This window comes from Lytechinus variegatus, chromosome 7, assembly GCF_018143015.1.
Source record: "Lytechinus variegatus isolate NC3 chromosome 7, Lvar_3.0, whole genome shotgun sequence".
NCBI classification, from domain to species: domain Eukaryota; kingdom Metazoa; phylum Echinodermata; class Echinoidea; order Temnopleuroida; family Toxopneustidae; genus Lytechinus; species Lytechinus variegatus.
This window is the reverse complement of record NC_054746.1, coordinates 42152311-42169839: the sequence shown is the minus strand read 5'-3', so window position 1 is coordinate 42169839 and position 17529 is coordinate 42152311. Positions and strand designations below refer to the sequence as shown.

At 35.1% G+C, this 17529-nt stretch overlaps 1 protein-coding gene across 2 annotated transcripts; it reads left to right on the top strand.

The window, feature by feature from the left end:
• Nucleotides 1-1447: 1447 nt before the first annotated feature.
• On the top strand, nucleotides 1448-13020 carry LOC121419344 (cytadherence high molecular weight protein 2-like). 2 transcript variants are annotated; one of them, XM_041613766.1, is made up of 12 exons: nucleotides 1448-1648; nucleotides 2071-2665; nucleotides 3093-3241; nucleotides 5134-5410; nucleotides 5780-5906; nucleotides 6516-6772; nucleotides 8066-8203; nucleotides 9675-9832; nucleotides 10189-10377; nucleotides 10884-11140; nucleotides 11647-11746; nucleotides 12239-13020. In XM_041613766.1, the coding sequence occupies exons 1-12, from the start codon at nucleotides 1513-1515 to the stop codon at nucleotides 12292-12294; spliced, it is 2439 nt and encodes an 812-aa protein (XP_041469700.1). In that variant the 5' UTR covers nucleotides 1448-1512; the 3' UTR covers nucleotides 12295-13020. The 2 variants fall into 2 exon arrangements, with proteins under 2 accessions (XP_041469700.1, XP_041469699.1); XM_041613765.1 differs by having other exon boundaries at nucleotides 1449-1648; nucleotides 2032-2665.
• Nucleotides 13021-17529: the final 4509 nt, after the last annotated feature.

Here is a 17529-nt window from a genome sequence, read left to right as displayed (position 1 = left end):
TCGAAAGCTCGTGAACTTGTATTAAAGCTAGTGAACACTTTTTGCGAGAGTGATCACAAATTTCCTAGAAAGCCAGCTGCACTTTGTGAGAGTGATCACGAATTTCCTTGTTGACCATAGTAGATTGCAAGACAAATGAATACCCTCTAGCAATTATTTCGGTTCGCAATAATGAACCTATTTACTAAGGATGTACTTTTTGCCCAAATATGTTTTTTAGGGTCCGATTTGAGCTAATGTGGTGTGTCGGGTGGTACTAAACCCAGGGAAAGTAAAGGTAAATAAGCCGATGTCTGTGACTTTACAGTTCAGATGTAATAGTAGTGGATCGTATTACCAAACACTTCATGAATTTCAATCATATCAAACGCATTATTCTCATAAAATTCATCAAACTTTAACAATAAATACACAATTACCTACAAAATATAAAAAAGTAAAAAAAATTGCCGAAATCGTTTTTCTTTTTTACGATATTAGCTTCCAATTGGACCCCTCTTCGCATGTCAAATATTTTGGTCACTTGAAAAAGGTATCGTATTACCGAACGTGTGTTTTCTATGGAAAAATTTGAGAAAACAAAATCACCGATAAGCCATTTTGACCATATTTTATTATTTCTAGAATATTAAGACTTTGAAAATGTGTTTTTTACTATTTTTCATCATCTTTCTATTCAATTTCCCTTTGAAAGCATGTTGCAAATTTTTGAGCGTATTAAATTATTTTCTGACGTGTGTGATACGCACGTTTTAATAGGATGAAGACATAATCTTTGTAGTTTTATTCTAACAATATCCAATTACAAAATTTGTTAGTTCAAAGACAAATGGCTACCTTACTTTACCGGCTAAAAAAATGGCAAATGGGACTGACGACGTCACCCACTAACTATTTATTTTGTATTTTATTGTATGAAATATCAATTTTCTCATTGTCATGTGAAACAAAGTTTTATTACATCCTGAACACCTGGAATTACCTTTTTTTTTTCTTTTTGGCATTCTTCGGTTCAATCAGGAGGGTCTCTTTGTCAAAAAAAATAGTGACACAGTCAACTCTCTACTTTGTATACATAGATAGCCTTTAACTGTTTTGTGAAAAATATGAGAAACTGTCTTAACTTTCTTATTTTACATCTGGTTCCCGTTTCATAAAGACTTGTTATAACAAATGTACAATTTCTATTAACAAATTTACAATTAGCCAATCACAATGAAGGATTTCTGTAGCTTTTAACTGTAATTGAAAATTTTTACAAGAAGTTTTATGAAATGGGCTCCTGATATCATATTAAGCCATGTTTTAAAATTTAATTTGTGGTTCTTAACAGTTGCTGTTCTAAAAACGCTAAAATATCAACATTAACTTTGAACAAAATGCCACTCACTGATATGCACATTTTATTGAAATAGAAGGTCAATCAGATACTGACTTTGGTCAGGATTGTGAAACTTTGTTTTGGTCATTCAATGATTATTATATTTCTTACTCTAGGTGTATAGATTGACAATGTCACTGTTTAGTGGGATGAAGATCAGTGGAGGGAAGGGAGAGACGAATAAAGATGATTCAAAACCAAGGAAGGAACAGAAAGAATGCAATGAACAATCAATATCAGCCTTTGGATTTATAAGAGATACACAACGTAAGTACAAGTATTGAAGGGTTTGAATCATGACATAATTATGGGAGTAAGTTATTACTGAGTGATTGTGAGAAAGTAATGATTAATCTAGAAGTTACCTCAAATATGTCAGAAATTGATAAGTTTATTGCTCCTTTGTATTTGGTACTTAGGAAGGAATTTTAAGGTGGTGGTTTGTTGTGGGCAGCCACCAACTGCCACTAATATTCTTTTGTTTTATGCCTCTTCAACAAAATGTGGCATAATTAGGTAATACCTTGTTTTATATTTTCAATGAAATTTTCACATTTTGGATCTTCAAAAGATGGAGATCAAGTAGAAAAGATTGATATTGCAGCATTTTGTGCATTTTATCAAATAATTGAGCTTTTGGTTTCTTTCAGAGAGCTCATCAGATTCTGCTTTATCAAACCCACCTGCAGGATCAAAGGACAAAGCAATATCTCAGACTCTGGTAGATGATCCTGATTCATGCCAAGAGTTTCATCCTAGCCATCCATCTCCTGATGTAGTTAATGAGATAGATCTGGACGTGGACTTTGAGCTGGATCCTCTTACACCATGTTTTGACCAGAGTAGAGGACGGGCATCGAAAGGAACAGATCTTGAAGGAATCGATTTCTCCAAAGACGTTGAGGCCCTTCTAGATGAATGTAATATCAATGTGAAGTCGGATGATCCTGTATGCAAGGAGGATACATTTCAGGATGATGCAAGAAGATTAGACTCAGATTTAGAGATAAAACAGGATCACAGAGACCTTGATATGAAATCATCATCAAATGAAACTCAAGGAATGAATGAGAAGGAATTAGATACTTATGATGACCACATTAAGTGCAGTGCTATTCCAGATGGCTGCCATGTATCAGCAGAACATTCCTCAAGTAGCTTAGATGCAGTAGGTGCAAAGAACCCTGATGAAGGATCAAGTTCCCTTTATAATATTGAATTGGATTTACAAGACACATTAGAGGTTCTTCTTGAATCCCATGCAGCAAGTGAACAACAGCTCAGGTGGGAAAAGGAGAAAATCAGATCAATGATACTTTTCTAGAACAGATTATCTGAATGATATATGGGGCTATATTAATACTTTCCATCACATTATTCATATTTTATGAGAAAAAAAAACTATTAATCTGAATTTTGAAATATTGACCTCTTTGGAAAGAAGACTAGTACCATAAGAGAATGTACAAGTGAAAAGGAATTATGATTGCAAAAGAATGCAAGCTTATTTTTATTTTTTTGTGTGCATGTGAATATTTTGTGAATGATTGCTTTTTGAAGTGAAAATGTTGACATTTTCTCCTTTAAAAATATATTTTCTTCTACCTTCTATTTAAATTCAAAGTATTAAGTGATTTTGTGTAAAGATTGCGGAACTTTATATTCAACAAGTACTATAGAAATGGAATCTATTATTTTTTACTATTTGCAGGCTTGAAGAGGAAGCATTAAGTGAAGAACTTGATAATCTGGGAAAGGAGAGACTATGGACAATGTACAGCATGATCAAGAAACAGAGTAGACTGGATGAACTACAGGCATTACAGTCTCAGGCAATCAATGATGAAAATTATGAACAGGGTTAGTCATGCTAGTGAAAGATAACTCATTGAAACAGATCTATAAAATCAGTGTCTATTGTAACCTTCCAAGTCCTCAGCTGATATACAGGGTCACATGGAATTATTTGTAAGCAATACATACAAGAAAAGGAAATGATGAACAATGCTGGAAATAACAAAAGCAAATTCCCAACCTGGCTATCATAAAGTCTAATGAATTGTATGTCATATGACAGAGAAGGGTATAGTCTTTGTTATTCTTGTAGACCCAAATTGTGATGAATGATTATTAATCATAACATGATAATTCATATTTTTGGTGAAACACATGATGCTTCATTGATCATGATTTATATGATGTCATTTGATATCCAATTCTTAAAGCACAAGTCCACCCCAACAAAAAGTTGATTTGAACAAAGAGAGAAAAAATCCACCAAGCATAACACTGAAAATTTCATTAAAATCAGATGTAAAATTATGAAAGTTATGACATTTTAAAGTTTTGCTCAATTAAAAAAAACCCAGATATATGCACATCCTGGCAGTATGCAAATGAGGGGAATGATGGTGTCACTATTTCTTTTGTATTTAATTATATCAAATATGAAATATTCTGATTTTCTCCTTATTTGAAGGTGAGACAAGTTTTCTTCCTCCATGAACATGGAAAATTACAATTGTTTTAACATTTTATGGTTCAGTCAAGCTGGTCCTTATTGTCAAATCTGTAAAAATTGAAATATCGATTATTCAAACAATAAAATACAAAACAAATAGTGAGTGAGGGACATCATCGACTCTCTCAGTTGCATGTCACTGAGTTGTGCATAAAACTGTTTTGTGAAAATTAAGCGAAACTTTGAAATGTCATTACTTTCTTATTTTACTTCTGATTTTGAAGAAATTTTCAGTGCTATTCTTGTTTTATTTTTCTCAATTGATTCGAATCAACATTTTTCTGAGGTGGACTTGACCTTTCAGTATTTCAGTTAGTATAACTTATTTACACATTACGCCAAACCCCTGTTTGGAGAAAGACCGCAGTTCAGATTGCAAGCTGCGGTATTAGACCCCATTTTGTGTTTTAATTCATTTCCAAGCCCTGGGGGCCATTTCATAAAGCTGTTTGTAAGTTAAGAGCGACTTTAAGAACGACTGGTCATCATCGCCAATGGTGTGTACCATTTAATGCAAGACAGGATCACCAGTCGCTCTTAACTTACGAACAGCTTTATGAAACACCTGCCTGATCAACCCCGCTTGGCCAGGTAATCCCCTCCGTCTCCCCACAGGCCAGATTATGAGCGTTGAGCCAGGGACGAAATGATAAACAACAGCTGTGCTATTACGTAAGACTTCTCTGCCTGTAGTAGGACCTTCGGAATGAAATTATTGTATTCGATATTTAATCACGTTTTCAAAGGCATATTGTATTCAGAAATTCAATGTTAGTCCATTTTCAATTTCGAAAGAAGAAAATCGACCTCGAAATAAGGAAAGTAAGTGAATAAAAAATGGCAGCATGCTTTGCCGGGACCGCGCTCGGGCTGTTGTGTTATCTTCGGACCGAGGTCAAGAAACAGGTGTTTTGATACTTAGGGTTTGTTGTACTTGGAGAAGAGAATTGATCGAGAAAAACTGGGGTATAGTGTTCTCAAATGGAGGTTTTCGTCATGCAAATGATTGAGACATATATTTGACTTATATTGCCTCATTCGCTTTTTAAAGGGTGCAATTGCATTCATTTTTCATATTTTTCATTGAATAAAACAAAAAAATATCAGAGGTTTGTATTGAATGAATTAGTTTGGCTGATGTATCTAATAGAATATGTGTAATCCCTCTTTAAAGCTAACATTTCTAAGTCAAATTCAGACACTAATAGTGAACACCCCTTTGATCTTCCAGCTGAAATTATGACCAAAGAATGCAGTTCATTAGAGAAAGACCTTTGCAGCATCCCTCAAGTGACTTTAGACAATGCTGTGGATGATATCTTCAGTTCCAGAAGCACAATCTATGAGAAGAAGAAGAGACAGAGATCAGAGTGGATTCTAGCTATCAAAGATTTACAGAACCAACAAGAAGTTATCATCAGCAAAATGAAAGAGGGGAGAAGAGGAGACCCTGAGGCAAACAAACTCAAACTAGATATGCAGAAGACAGAATTGGAACGTGCTATGGGGTAAGATAGAAAGTGATCATTATGAGAGCTGCTTTAGTTGTAAGGGTTTACTGCTTTTATTTTACCAGGTTGGTTCTTCAAGAATAGCCATTTGCTAATTGCTGTTGCTGTGGAGAGAAAGATATTTTGTTTCTGAATCAAAATTTCAAATGAATAGTTGACTTTCATTCAGAGTGGAAGTGATGTTAGTCTTAAATCTCATAAGATAATATAACAAAGACTACAAATGCCATCTTTATGTTTGTTCAATCCATATTTGCTGAAATTAGAAAATGATCATCGAAATCTCATGAATGAAAGTATGTGTACTTTTCTCATAAACTCTGAGCCATGATGTTCTTGTGTTTGGTATCATTCTTTTCTATGTAGCCATGTTTTATTGGATAAGAACCATGTTGAAAGGAGAGAAGCCCAGCTATGGAGCAGGATTGATGAGAAGACAGCTGATCTCAGGGATACCAAGGACAAACTTTCTCTGCAGAAAACCACAGTGCAGGTCAGTATCTTACTAGCCAGTATGGTCTGTGCCTCAAAGCCTCCTTTCAATGTGACTTTTTGCATGATTCCTGCTCAGTGTTTATTTTTCACTTTTAATCATCTATTGTGGATTAGGAAAGCCCCTGTAAAATTCTGCATGCATCAGAATTGATGGACACAACTTTTGTTCAGGTACCTAATGAAAAGGTCAGAATCATAATTTCTAGTGCTATTAACTTGTCAAGGAGGATCAACCTGATTATTATAAACATTTGAAGATAGATTACAAGTAGAATGTTTGTCTTTCATTCTTGAGAAACACATGATTATATTGAAATTGTTATTGTTTCTGTGCTAATTTTACCTGTATTGATATGATTGTCATCAGTATGGAGCCAATGTATACAAGCTGCTGTCCTTTCGTTGACTCCTCCACATGTAAAGTATCTTTAAATGTCAATGTTTTGTATATATAATTTTTTTATTTTCGGAAATGAAGTTGAATTTGAATTGATGCAAAGTTATGATTTAGTATTATTACATATTTTTTCATATGTTTTAAGTTTCTTAATTTAATTTATAGTTATATTTTCAATTTCCATCAAGATATTTGCTGAATTTCTTACAGGATGAAATAGCTGCATTAGAAGAACAACTATGTAAGTTGAGATCAGAAGAAGAGAGAATAAGCTGTGAGATTGATAAACAAGAAGAAGCCATTGATGAAGTCAAGGGTGAATTCTCTGAAGAAATCTTGATTATAGAAGAAGAGAAAATGAATGTGCAGGATCGTGAAGATAGACTGACTAAGGACAGAATGGCTCTAGATGAGAATGAGAAGATGCTCAGTGCTGAGATGAATGCATTTGATGAAGCTCTGGCCAGGTATGTATGTAAAAGTTGTCTCCTGTTTCTTGGTCTGCTTTCTTCCTTTAGTTCATGGGATCCATTTACTTGTTTTCATGTCATTAGCAATGAACATAGAGGGCAGCAACACACGGCAGTGTTGCTAATAGGAAGGTCCACTCGATATGTGCATACAAGTGCCGAAGAAGGATACCTTTGGCTGGTATTTGCAAGCATGCTTACACAAATTTGAATGAAATTATAGAATGAAAATATTAACTGTGACATATACCTTCGCCTCTTGATAGTTCACAAGTCAAGGCGCGTCAAAACATACATGGCTCGATACTGGACCAGCTAATTTTTGTCTGTTTAGGTCTAACTTTAGACTAGGACTTGAGCTTGGCTGGTGGCCGTATTCGATCTCTGAGTGCCTGAAGGGTTGCAAAAGAGTTGGGTCGGATTTGTGGATATCACGTAATAATTTTATAATTTCAGACTCCGATCTACACTGTAAGGGAAAATTAGGATTCTCACCTTGAAAATTTTTTGTTGTTTAATTGCTTTAGTGCCACATCAATGACAGATCGAGTCAATATCGTTCAAGTCCATGTCTGGTTAAGTCGAGTCGTGTCAAAATATCCTGCCAGTCATGCTTGTTCGGCCAGCATTTCCTTTGCGCAGTACGCTCACCCGTGTGGCACAGGAAGTTTTTGCACGGCCATGCCAGAAGATCAAGGTATTGGCTTGCATTGGCTGGTGTATTTTTGGTAGGGGCAGCGAAATTTAGCAGAAAAAAGTAATATAATGTCATGAGACTATGTAATTTTATTGATGTGCAAACTACAAAAATCATGCTTATTTTTGGTCTTACTTAAATAAAATATATACATGTAACTCCTAAAATAATATTTAACATTCTTTCTATGAGTTTTCATTAACCAAAAAAAATGAAATTGAACAAACGAAAATAAATCAACACTGCAATCTACCAAAAAAGTGCACTGAGTGAGGGGCATAGCTTAAGTGGTCACAAAATCTGAGCGGAGTGTACCTTCCTTAAAGCAACACTGCCGTGTGTTGCTGCCCTCTACATTCATTGGTCATCAGTATAATTATTTCTGCTCTATCAGTTATACCCATATGCAAAATCCTTTCAAATATGAGGAGATGGTATCAGTTTTACTCTACATTGTTCTCTATCTTTGTAACTATAAGGCAAATTGTTACAACACATTCCAAAATTTGTACAAACTAACAATTCTTGTATTTTAATACCTTTTATCCAGGCTGTTTAATGGGGTGCCATATTAATATTGTTGTTTTTTTCAGAGAGGAAGATCTGATGTCAAGAATTGTTTTATCTGAAAACACAATCAGTTCATTGAACCAGGATAGAGAGAAAGAAGACAATGGTTTCAGTATACCCGACTGTTCTTTAGATCTTGAACCTACTTCTAACATTACAAGGTAAGCAAAGCAGCATATGCATTTACTTTTAAATTTCATATTATTGGGTATATACATTGGAAGTATACTCAGGAAATTCCTCACAAGATACTTTATATTCATGTTATTACTGACTTATATTAGATAGCCAAGACAGATAGCATAGCGCGATTGGTCCATAGCGCGTCACGTGATATGATCGAAATCAATGTATTTTCCCAGCCGGTCCATCTTCAATGAATATATTGACCAACCGGTCCATGAATATATTTTTCTACGTGTATGGCGCCCTCTTGTGGATTAGATGTTACCATGCATTATATCGACCTGCCTTGGGTCCTGGACTGGACTCGAACTTAGATTTAGATCTAGGGCTAGGCCTAAACAAAGTTGATTTGATTATAAAAGGGTTACTGCGTTAGACTAACGTTACTTAGATAGATCAAGATCTAACGTTAGATCTATACCAGTTCAATCAATCTCTGAATATCATAAACAACAGACTGCACGTATCGTTAGGCCTAACTTTATCTTTATTATTAGAGGCTATCTAATATAACAGATATTGACTGATGAGATGAGTAAACAAAAAATTCTGTGGACCGCCTAAAGGATTAATATTTTCCCTCGTGATCATATTTTCCCTCAGCGCTGTGTGCTTCGGGAAAATATAACCCCTCGGGAAAATACAAATCCGGCGGTCCAAAGTATGTTGATATTACACACCGCATCAGTCAATATCTGTATAGTATGTGACAGAATCCTTAAAGGAGAATGAAACCTTTTGAACAAGATCGTATGTGTGAAAACAGAAAAATCAAAGAAACAGATCAACGAAAGTTTGAGAAAAATCGGACAAATAATGAGAAAGTTATGAGCATTTGAATATTGCGATCACTAATGCTATGGAGATAGCGAATTGGCAATGCGACAAAAATGTGTGATGTCACTTGTGAACAACTCTCCCCATTATAGACTACCCCATTACTTTAGTATATATTTCACTAGAATTGACTCTTTTATCACATCTATCCATAAATCATGTGTTCTTTCTACATGAGGGCATGTAATACATATTTTTTAAGAATTCATCATGGATAGAGAGTTTGTATCATCATAACAAAAAGCAAAATAAGACATTTTGAGGGTATTTTATAGTCCACCAAAGGGAAAGTTGTTCATCAGTGACATCACACATCCTTGTTGCATTGCCAATGTGAGGATCTCCATAGCATTAGTGATTGCAATATTCAAATGCTCATAACTTTCTCACTATTTGTCCGATTTTTCTCAAACTTTCTTTATTCTTATTCTTTGATTTTTCTGTTTCTACACAAGCCTATTTGTTCCAAAGATTTCATTCCCCTTTAAATGAAACTATGATTTTATGGTGTCATCGTTGAATATGAGATTTTTCATTAAAGTAACACTGTCAAACAATAAGATATTTCATCTCAAAGAGAACCATACATTATCTGTTTATGATCCACAGTTTACGAGAGAAAGTAATGAGTAATACAGAGGATATGCAGGCAACAAGTGCCAAGATCTTGACTGACAAAGCCAGGCTAGCAACGTTGAAGAAGAAGGTCACTGATACTGAAGATCACATTGTAACACTGCAGGAAGCAAAGCATTTTGCTGTATCAAGTAAATATGTTACAAGCATGGACATTCAGTCTGAAATATATTCAGATTTAAAATGCTCATTTTGGTAATTAAAATGGGTAAACAGATACGAGTTGTAGATTGAAAATATTAGTCTGAAAGTTTCATGTTGTGATTATCATTCATAGTGAAACTACTCCTATTTTGGTTTAGTTAAAAAATAGAAATAAACATGTTGATACAAAGGTGTTTCGCTTATACTGAGAAGTGTTTCTATTTCTTTTTATGCTCACGAGACTCAAGAGAGTTAGCAATACTTGTAATCTTAATCTTGGATATAAATGAATTATATTATGCATGTAAAGAGAGAATGATTCTATTCATTGTTGTATTTTCAGTGAGAAAATTTGGTGAGGCTAAACATTTGACAGAAGAGATTAAGATCAAGATGGATGAAGGTCATTCGCACCAGACTCAGGTTGAATCTGTCTCAGAAGAACTTAAGAATCAACAAACTACACTCAATAATCAGCAGGATCAAGTGGTTAAACTCAAAATAGAACTTGCCAAGGAAGAAAAAAAATGGGGTGAGTGGAAATGGCATAGTATTTTTTCATAGTCAGCAGAAGAAGAAAGATTGAATTGATTTTTGTGATACTTTAAAAAAAATCATATTATGCACATGTCTTTTGGAGGAAGTTGAAAAAACTCTTTCTTTTCACTGAATATACCTTTTAATGGGTTGGCATCCATTTGTCTTATGTTTTCAGAAATTGCCCTTATTTGATATTATTCTTAATAACTAGTTTGGAAATGTGTTAAATATATAGAACAATATTGTTTGTCCTGTATCCAAACAGTGTATATATATATATATTTCCCATACTTGAACATCTCAGTAGTGTGTTGTTTAACAGAGCCCAAAGCCTCAACTGTTCATTGTAAAATCATAAATTGTCACTTGTCTGTATTGATTCCATTAATTGAATTTGAGGTTATTCTTATTTAAGATGATAATTTGCTTCTGATGATGTTAATTGGGGATGTTCAGAACTCCTGGTAAGAAACATGGTATCTCTCATATATTCTACAGAGCTTCAGCTTTGTGAGAGAGCCAAGACGATGATGGCTACGATCAGCACAGTTCTTCAGGACACAGAAACCATGAAGTCTACCTTGTCTACCCGTAAGCTTGAGATAGAGAAGCAATCCTGTGCCTTGCTGATTGGATGGCTGAGCAGACGACATGGTCTTCAGGATATGCCTGAGGTTTTGGCTGTGTTAGAGGAGTTCAAGGATAATGAAGGAATGGACATAGGAGATGAAGTGAAAGAAAGTCACCAACCAAAGGTATGAGATTCTTTTACTGATATGCAGAAGTAATAAATGCGTTGATATTTTCAGATGTAAATGTTGATGTGATGTTAAGATGCAGAAACATAAAATCATACTTATCCAAGCCTTCAGATTATTCTGAAACCAAAACCATATTGTAATCATACTCTTGACATAAAGACAGGAATGCTTCTCTTAGGAACAAGTGCTACTTATTTTTGTTTGAGTTGTAAAAAAGGAGAGTATTTTTATTTGTATTGAGATTTTGTTTTTATTAAGGGAATGAAGATCTAAGAAGAGGTAATGACACTTTAATCATACCCAGTTAGGGATATTTCAGATGTATGATTTTATTATTTTGTGTGTGGAGTTACAGCACATCTAACAATATTTGAATAACTTTCGGTTGTTTAAAGAATTGTTAGATTTCTTCTTCTTCTTAAAGTTTTGTTTAATTTGGGAATAAATCAAATTCAGATTAATTGCTGCAACATTAAATGATCTTGTATTTTATTTTACAGACATTGGCAAGTGCAACTGAAAGCAAATTCAGTGAAGAACTACAAGAATTGGAAGAAAATTTACAGAAAGCAATAGAGGCAGAAGATTATGATATGGCTGATATCCTTTCTATGTATTATGATAATCATTAGTACTGCAGAAAATTCATTTGAGGAATCATATCAATATTACAATATTCAGATTCTTCATAATAAGAGCATTTGCAGCCCTCAATGAATTAAAATCACATTTAAAATTCACTAAATCATCAGAAGTAATTTTGATATGTGTGAGAAGTTTATTGTCAGTATAATATGTTCCAATTTTGAGCTTCAAATATTACCCATAGAAAGAGATATTTTGATAATTACAATCTCTTACACACACTTGATTAGTTCTGTAGACTATGACTCAATGTGCATTTACATGTATGCACTTGTACTTTTTTACACATACTGTACCGGTATATACTTTATTTAATATTTAACAAAGTTAAGCAAGATTTGAGTTCAGTATGTACACATTTTCCATAGACACCTAACCTGTGATGTGAGGCACAGGTCTCACTGGTTGAAAATATATCCTACCTTTATCCTTGACTAGTATTATCACAGCATATACAGGAGAGGATTGAGAGTCTTCAAAGTCAGCAAACAGATGCAAGGTGACAGCAGGATATTGTTTGATGGAGGTCTCTGGAATGAACTATCAACTTTACACTCTTTCTATGTCCTTTTAAAGATAGTAAATAACAAGATGTCCTTTAAGCTTATTATGATAAACTGACCATTTAATGGACTATTGATTATGCCGTTGGCTTTGCAACATTCTTGTTAGAAAGGTAATTAGTTCCCATTTCATTAGACAGAGAATTTAATTTGAATACTAATATCAACAAGAGCTATAGCACCATATTATGTGACTGAACCAGCAAGAGTGTAAGCTCAATGCAAACTATGGGACCCAATTGCACCAAATATACATTGCAACAAAATTACGCCAACCTACAACGTGCTGCAACGGTGGACAACTTTGTTGCAGTAAAATGACACACCAAATTATAGACATTTGAAATTTCAAATCTTTCTGCAGTTTTCTGTGATTTTGTTAATTTCAGCCAATCACATTTGTCCCAGACGATGGTGTCATGGCCAATTTGCTGCGCTGTTGCAGCGCAGTCGATATATGCACAAAAGAAGAGGGCCATAAGATGGGGTGCGCTGCAGAGAATTGCACTGATATGAGATTGGTAACTTTGTTCCAATTGGGTCTTAGTGCAATGACCGCACACTGTGTTTGCTGGGCTTTATACATGCACAAAGTATGGTTTAACGCTGTAGATACTTCATATTGGATTGTACTTTATTGGAGTCAAGCCAGGCCTGCCATTTTTGTCTCGCCTGCGTAGCGGAGCGAGACATAGGTATCACTATTTCCGGTGACGGCGGCGTCGTCGTCAACAATGTACACCCAATAACTTTCTACAGCTTCGAGGTGGGATCACCAAATTCATACCAGAGGTCCATCTCGATCCTGAAGGCACAGGTCACGTTCGAATATGAGTCGAATTTGAATAAGGTCAAAGGTCAATGAACTTTCCATGACTGGCACTGTGCTGTGCTATACATCCAATAACTTTCTACAGCTTCGAGGTGGGATCACCAAATTCATACCAGAGGTCCATCTCCTGAAGGCACTGGTCAAGTTTGAATATGAGTCGAATTTGAATAAGGTCAAAGGTCAGTGAACTTTTCATGACTGGCACTGTGCTGTGTTGTACACCCAATAACTTTCTATAGCTTCGAGGTGGGATCACCAAATTCATACCAGAGGTCCATCTCCTGAAGGCACAGGTCAAGTTCGAATATGAGTCGAATTTGAATAAGGTCAAAGGTCAATGAACTTTCCATGACTGGCACTGTGCTGTGTTGTACACCCAATAACTTTCTACAGCTTCGAGGTAGGATTGCCAAATTCATACAAGAGGTCCATCTTTTGAAGGTGCAGGTCAAGTTCGAATGTGAGTTGAATTTGATTAAGGTCAAAGGTCAATGAACTTTCCATGACAATAAGTTTGCCATAACACCTTAATAATTAATTCAATTTACTATTTCACTCACATTATTATGAATTACATTCTTTTTCACTAACATTCATTTCCTTACTTCCATGGAAATCATTATAGCTTCATAGTATTAACAACATTCTTAGTGTTATCTCATTTCCTAGGGATAAAGTAGGCCTATAGCATTATTGCATATGTAAACTGTCAGAACCACAATTCACCCCCTAAACTTCTGACAGCCTCGGAAGTCATATAGCGTAGTTTTGACGTACATTCTCTTCATAACTGCAATATGCAGGCGAGACAACGCTTGGCGTTTGCCTTGTTTGATCTTGAAACATTGTTCGTTATCAATCTAATAAACACAATCACCTTTAAAGCTTAGTCATTATCGACAAAATTCTTCTATATACTGCTGGATTTGTTGTATGTAAGATATAGGCAGGCAGAGGTTTAGACTGTTATTAAATTACTTGGAAGAAGGAAATAAGCAATGTTCCATGTAAGGTTTATGTGCAATGACATGGTGCAATTTTTGTGTAAGAGCACAGTAAGTTTTCAAAAGAACATTTCCATGGTCTGTATCAGTTGAGTGTAAATATTTATGATGCAGTGTTTGTTTAAAAACTTCCAAATATTTCATATGCCCGGTTGACACTTGCACGCATTGTGGTGCCCGCAGTGCGGGACACTTAATGGCACGACTTTACTATATCACTTCACACACTGTCCCGACACATTCACGACATGTTTGTGCATAGTTCATGCAGTGTTCACGCACTGTCCCGACGTGCTTTCATCAAATATTCTTGACACCCTATTCTGCGACGTATCTAGCGCAAATTTGAATGTTCCAATATTCTGGTGTTAACAACCTGTACTTTCGTTGATTAGTACGACTTACACTGATCACGTGGTCTGCACTCACAACTTCGTGCATATCATTCGTGAACTATGCTTAGCCTATGCGCAAAGTATAAGCGACCCTTTAACTAAGTTGCATATAGGTTGCGGATAGTTCACGAACATTTCATGAATTTGTAATGCGTGCCAAAATTTTCAACATGTTGAAAATTTTGGCACGCACTGCCACGCACCTATCCGCAAGCTGGCATGCATAGTTCACACATCAGTGCGTGCCCATGCGTAAACTATGTGGGAACCATAATGCGTGCAGGTATCAACCAAGCTATACCATTTTATTTTAATTCATTGTATTATGATTTTTTTTTTACCAATGTAATATTTTTTTTGCAGGTGTTTCTGCATTTATTAAAAATTCAATATATGAAACACAGTAATCATAATAAATATAAAGAAATACATAAATAAATGAAAGAATTACAAATTGCGACAATTACATAATAGAAGAATAATTTACATAGACATAAATGTAAGCAATAATATATAAAATAAAATGCAGTGGCCAGCTATCATAAGCAAAATGCTTGAGAGAATAGCAGCCAGATATATGATATAATGCAGTTGTTAGAACTTTTATTTCTTATTCATTGCAATAGAAAATATTTGATCTTAAATTATTGTTAGATATATCTCATTGACCCTTTTCATTCTGTTATATGTATCTTTTGTTTAAAACGTGGAGCGTTGTGGCCCAGTGGATTAGTCTTCGGACTTTGAAACAGAGGGTCGTGGGTTCGAATCCCAGCCATGGCGTAATTTCCTTCAGCAAGAAACTGATCCACAATGTGCTGCACTCAACCCAGGTGAGGTGAATGGGTACCGGTAGGAAGTAATTCCTTGAAAAGCTGTGTGCGCTATGAACGCCTAGCTTAGCCGGGTAATATAGGAGCGCCTTGAGCACCTAACAAGGTGGATATGTGCGCAATATAAATACCCTATATTATTATTATTATTAAAAAAAGTATATTTGAAATACTTGCTATATTATTTCAGGTTACTATCAGATATTCATTTATGAGATCAGTCTATATGAGTGTTAAGACTAGAAAACTTCTGAGCTATCTATCCAATTGCCCACAAATAGAAGTTCATGAAGTTGATTCTATATATGTCTTAACTAGATTTGATTCTTGGAAGTTTCCATATCGTAACTATGGTCTGAAGGCCTATTGATCCATATGAAGAGCCTGGACACAGAAAGTCTATGGTACATGTATATTAATGTACAACCCTCTCTATTTGCATTTTATTTTTGGCACATAGAATACCTGGATTTATTGATCACGGTCATGTGAGATTATCAGGCACCCAGGGATGTACAGTTCTAATTGGCAATTTTTGTGAATTTGGGTCATACAAACCTTGAAAATGGGAAAGCCATTGATTTTGTATTTTTATGGTTATATTCATTTAGTCGATATTCCAATGAACCCTAATAATCTAGAATTCAGCAGCACATGGATCCAGTCAGAATTAAATTATGGTACCCTTCCTTTCCCCCCAATCTTCAACCCCTTTGATATAGAGGGTTTTTATGTGGGGGGGGTATATCATTTGTACGAAGTAATGTCTCAAAGTCATCTCACTCTCAATGAGAACCAAGGAGAAGAGTGTCTTGCTAGGACAGCAATTTGCTTGCTCTTCTATAAAGTGTACCTTTATTTTCCTCTTCTGTTTACAATTCTATGGTCTGAAATTTGTTATCCTTTTCTCATTACAGTTTAAATGTTATATATCTGGGAAACATCTATGCAATGATAAAGATCTGAAATGTATTAAGGGTAATTGTTTGTTTCAAAATGAGATTAATTTTCATTGATTTCTTTCATCTTTAAGCTTGTTATCAACTACCATGGGTTTTTTTAACCAATAATAATGCCATTTATGTTTAATGATAGTTTACATGTAATTAAATAAGATCTAGAATAAATGTTAGAATTTAACCTTGGGTCAGTATACTGTGATGTTTGAGAGCATGTCAAATCCAGCAATTCCAAAGCCAATGCATGTGTGCATATGTATATGAGTATGGGGCCGACCTTTAACTTCACCATCTGAAAGATGTGACCAGAGCTGGAACCTCAACCCTCTGCATCAACTAATAACTTTCCAATGCATCTTGGATTACAAGTGCACGCCACAACCACCAACCAAAATCACCTACAGTAACTAATCAATGTAATAAACGGTGAAATTTGAATTCATTAAATTAAAAATTTAAGCCTTTGGAAATGCTATTATTTCATTGACAATGTGACATGCACAAATGCAGGTGAGTGATTTAAATACAGTCTAATCTATCACCTGTGTAGAAAGACTACCCAATTATAAATACTACAAACTGTGTTTCCATTCAGTAGTATTGTCAATGAATTATATGAACCTATTTAAAAAGATCATCTGCTCATAAAAAACACTTTTCTTTCAAAAAGGTTAGTATTTATTTAAAGGAAAGTTTCACTGTAGTACACATTTCGAAGAGAAAAAAATTCAAAATTAACTATGTTCATAAAGCACTCAATGTGATATATATTGCAATTACCATGAACATGCTGTAATACATATCAAGCGTTGTGGCCCAGTTGATAAGTCTTCTGACTTTGAAACAGAGGGTCGTGGGTTCGAATCCCAGCCACGGCGTAATTTGCTTCGGCAAGAAATTTATCCATATTGTGCTGCACTCGACCCAGGTGAGGTGAATGGGTACCCGGCAGGATTAATTCCTTGAATGCATGAGCGCTGAGAGGCAGCTCGAGCTAAAGCCGGGGTAATAATAATAATAACGCACCTCGGAATATAATATTTCTAGATAGATGGCGCTATATAAATGCCTATTATTATTATCAACATGTATGAAACAAGGCAACCTCTCCCCAACCCCCCCCCCCAAAAAAAAAAATATCTAACTTCTTTT

Bases quoted from the DNA above. Each gene is read 5' to 3' on its own strand.
- LOC121419344 (XM_041613765.1), top strand. From the start codon at position 1,513: ATGTCACTGTTTAGTGGGATGAAGATCAGTGGAGGGAAGGGAGAGACG. The intron at 2,666-3,092 runs GTGGGAAAAGGA...TACTATTTGCAG, and splicing joins GCAAGTGAACAACAGCTCAG to GCTTGAAGAGGAAGCATTAA. The intron at 9,833-10,188 runs GTAAATATGTTA...TTGTATTTTCAG, and splicing joins AAAGCATTTTGCTGTATCAA to TGAGAAAATTTGGTGAGGCT.